General features: G+C 48.3%; 1 protein-coding gene across 1 annotated transcript in view; it reads right to left on the bottom strand.

The window, feature by feature from the left end:
* Window positions 1-2,293: 2,293 nt before the first annotated feature.
* Window positions 2,294-3,372, bottom strand: part of FLOT1 (flotillin 1) — an 18,050-nt gene continuing 16,971 nt past the window's right edge. The window contains exon 10 of the mRNA XM_011945067.1: window positions 2,294-2,706. Within this exon, the coding sequence (XP_011800457.1) occupies window positions 2,677-2,706 (30 nt within the window). The 3' untranslated portion in view covers window positions 2,294-2,676. The remainder of the gene's footprint in view (window positions 2,707-3,372) is intronic.

The raw sequence follows: 3,372 nt of genomic DNA, 5'->3' as shown, positions 1-3,372 counted from the left end.
GCTACGAGATGTGTGCTTATTTAGGGAAACACTGCTGATGGAGGCCTGGGGCCTGAGTTCAGGTGCACTGCTCTCCTTAAATTGACACTTCACAATATTAAGTCCCTGTCCCATCTATGGGTTCTGCATCCATGGATTCAACCAACTGGATATTGGGAAAATAGTTGTACTGGACATGTATAGACTTCTCATTCCCTAAACAATAATAGTGTAAACTATTTACATAAGATTTGCATTTGATTAGGTATTACAAGTAATGTAGAGATGATTTAAAGTACACAGGTTATATGCAAGTACTACATTTTATATGAGGGACTTGGGCGTCTGCTGATTTGGTATTTCAGGGAGGTACTGGTAAGGACACTGACTACTGAATAGACCCTCACATCGTTCTCTCTGGTACCCAAACTGTTCCCAGCACCAGTCAGTCTTTTTAATCTCTGACGGCTCACTGCAGCCTTGATCTCCTGGGCTCAAGCAATCCTTCTCATTCTCCCAAGCAGCTGGGACTGTAGGCATGAGCCAGGTGAGCCAGTGCACCAGGTCCACCAATGAGTCTTAACTGGGGAAGGCATAGGCTTAGATACAGGATCCAGGGCTGGAAAATGGAAGCCGAGAAGAATGACAAGTCACGCATTCTGGTTTCCAGACCAGCATCCACATCCTCTGGAAACTTGGAGAAATAAATGGAAGTTTCTTGTCCTACCCAGATGTACTGAACCAGAAATGGTTGAACTGGCCTTGGCCACCCAGGATTCCTTTGGGTTAAGTGTACCCATGGCCATTTCCTGTGATCCTATGGGCTTAGTCAACCTGTGACACCAAGATAACTAGTGAAGCCCTGGTATGGTGGCTCCCACCTGTAATCCCAGCACTGGGCGGCCGAGGCAGGAGAATGACGAGGCCAGGAGTTACGCACCAGCTTGGGCGACAGTGAACCATCTAACCAAAAAAAAAAAAAAAAAAGCTGGGCATGGTGGCGCATGTGTGTAGTCCCAGCTACCAGGGTAGGGGGTGGTGGTTGTTGGCCAGGGTGGGGGTTGGGTGGGAGGGCGAGGCTGCAATGAGCCCTGACCATACCCCTGCACCCCAGCCTGGGTGACAGCAAGACCTTGTCTTTTTTTTCGAGATGGAGTCTTGCCTTGTCGCCCAGGGCGCAGCGCATTGGCGCGATCTTGGCTCACTACAACTTCTGCCTCCCGGGTTCCAGGAATTCTCCTGCCTCAGCTTCCCAAGTAGCTGGGATTACAGGCGCCCGCCATCACGCCAGGCTAATTTTTGTATTTTTAGTAGAGATGGGGTTTCACCACGTTGGCCAGGGCTGGTCAAACTCCTGATTTCAAGTGATCCACCCGTCTCAGCCTCCCAAAGTGCTGGGATTACAAGCATGAGCCACCGTGCCGGGCCCAAAGTGCCGGGATTACAAGCATGAGCCACCGCGCCCGGCCCAAGACCTGTCTTAAAAAAAAAAAGACAGTCGGGAATGCTACCTTACAGTCCCATTCTAAGACAATCTGTACCATCTGCTACCTCATGCTTTTAAGTTCTCAATGGAAGTCTCAAAGCTACCCTGAAAACAATAATTCCTTTTGCCATATTTTCAGGAATTCTGGGAACTAATACTATTCTCAACAGTCCTTCTATTTTAGCATGCTTTTCTGACTATAATACACTGTTGGGGGGTAAAATTAACTCTAAAACTCTTGACAGTATATAAGTAACTTGCTTTTCTCCCATTCTAGAAAGCCTATTTTATGCAAGGGAGGAAGCTACATTCTAGCGTTCATTTTCTTTCTAATAGAGCCAGGATCTTGCTTTGTCACCCAGGCTGGGTTGCAGTGGTACGATCACGGCTCACTACAGCCTCAGACTCCTGAGCTCAAGTGATCCTCCCACCTCAGCCTCCCAAGTAGCTAGGACTACAGGCAAGAGTCACTACACCTGACTCTAGCATTCATTTTTTTTTTCTTTTCAGTCTCACTCTGTCGCTTAGGCTAGAGTGCAGTGGTACGATCTTGGCTCACTGCAACCTCCACTTCCCAGGTTCAAGTGGTTCTCCTGTCTCAGCCTCCCAAGTAGCTGGGACTACAGGCACGTGCCACCCTATCTGGCTAATTTTTGTATTTTTGGTAGAGACAAGGTTTCGCCATGTTGGCCAGGCTGGTCTCGAACTCCTGACCTCAGATGATCTGTCTGCCTTGGGCTCCCAAAGTCCTGGGATTACAGGTGTGAGCCACCATGCCGGGCCAAGCATTCATTTCCAGTTGCTTCTGTTTTATTAACTGTTGATAAGTATCAGTACTTACTTACAGCAATTTATTTGGGTAGCAAAGTTGAAAACCTCCAGCCCATCCTTCAGTCTTGGTCAGGAAAGTATTCTAGACAACAGGCTCCAACAGTCTGATTTAATTAGGAATTAAATAAGTTGAGATGGGGTGGAGTGGGGTCATCAGAAGGCGGACATGGGACCGCTGGAGTTGGCAACCATAGCAGTGTGAGGTTGGCAAGGGGAGCAACCCCCTTCAAGACAAGGCACAGACTATTTGGCAAGGAGAGATGAGGGGTGGGGCCTCACTGTCAATGGACATGCTCAGGGAGGCCAGTGGATTACATGCAACAGGAGGATCATTCAGGCAACTTCAGCTATGAGGCTGGGCATCTGTGAGGGCTGAAGGCTCAGGCTGTTCGCAAAGGCTTGTGATTCACCTGGCAAAAAGACAACAGCAGGTGACACTTGGGAACATTTGGGAGGTTGAGGCCCCTGCTCTCCTGGGCCCCCATTTAGACGAATGGGCTATAGGGAGAACACACACAGCCAGGAGTCTTCGTTCTGGTGCCTCACCTCATCCTGTTTCCCTAAGCAAAGACATCAAGATCCACATACAATAAATCACTCAAGAGAAGAGAAGGGGCAGAGCCTTGTTTGCACTCTCCTTAGCTATGAATATTCCACTGCAGGCCTCCAGGAGGCTCAAAGGAACCCAGTTTGAAGGTCATCGGTATGATCCAGGGCTTTTATTTACATATGCTTTTTTTTTTTTTTGAGAAGGATTCTCATTCTGTTACCCAGGCTGGAGTGCAGTCATGTGATCTTGGCTTACTGCAACCTCCGCCTCCTGAGTTCAAGTGATTCTCTTTCCTCAGCCTCCCGAGTAGCTGGGATTACAGATATGCGCCACCATACCCGGCTAATTTTTGTATTTTTGATAGAGATGGGGTTTCACCATGTTGGCCAGGCTGATCTCAAACTTCTGACCTCAGCTGATCCATCCACCTTGGCCTCCCAAGGTTCTGGGATTATAAGCATGAGCCACAGCGCCCAGTCCAAATATGCATTTCTTTCTCCTTTTTTTTTTTTTTTTGAGACGGAGT

Source organism: Colobus angolensis, unplaced genomic scaffold, assembly GCF_000951035.1.
Source record: "Colobus angolensis palliatus isolate OR3802 unplaced genomic scaffold, Cang.pa_1.0 Scaffold238, whole genome shotgun sequence".
Classification (NCBI taxonomy): Eukaryota; Metazoa; Chordata; class Mammalia; order Primates; family Cercopithecidae; genus Colobus; species Colobus angolensis.
Note: the sequence above shows the minus strand (reverse complement) of the source record. Positions and strands in the feature narration are given on the sequence as shown.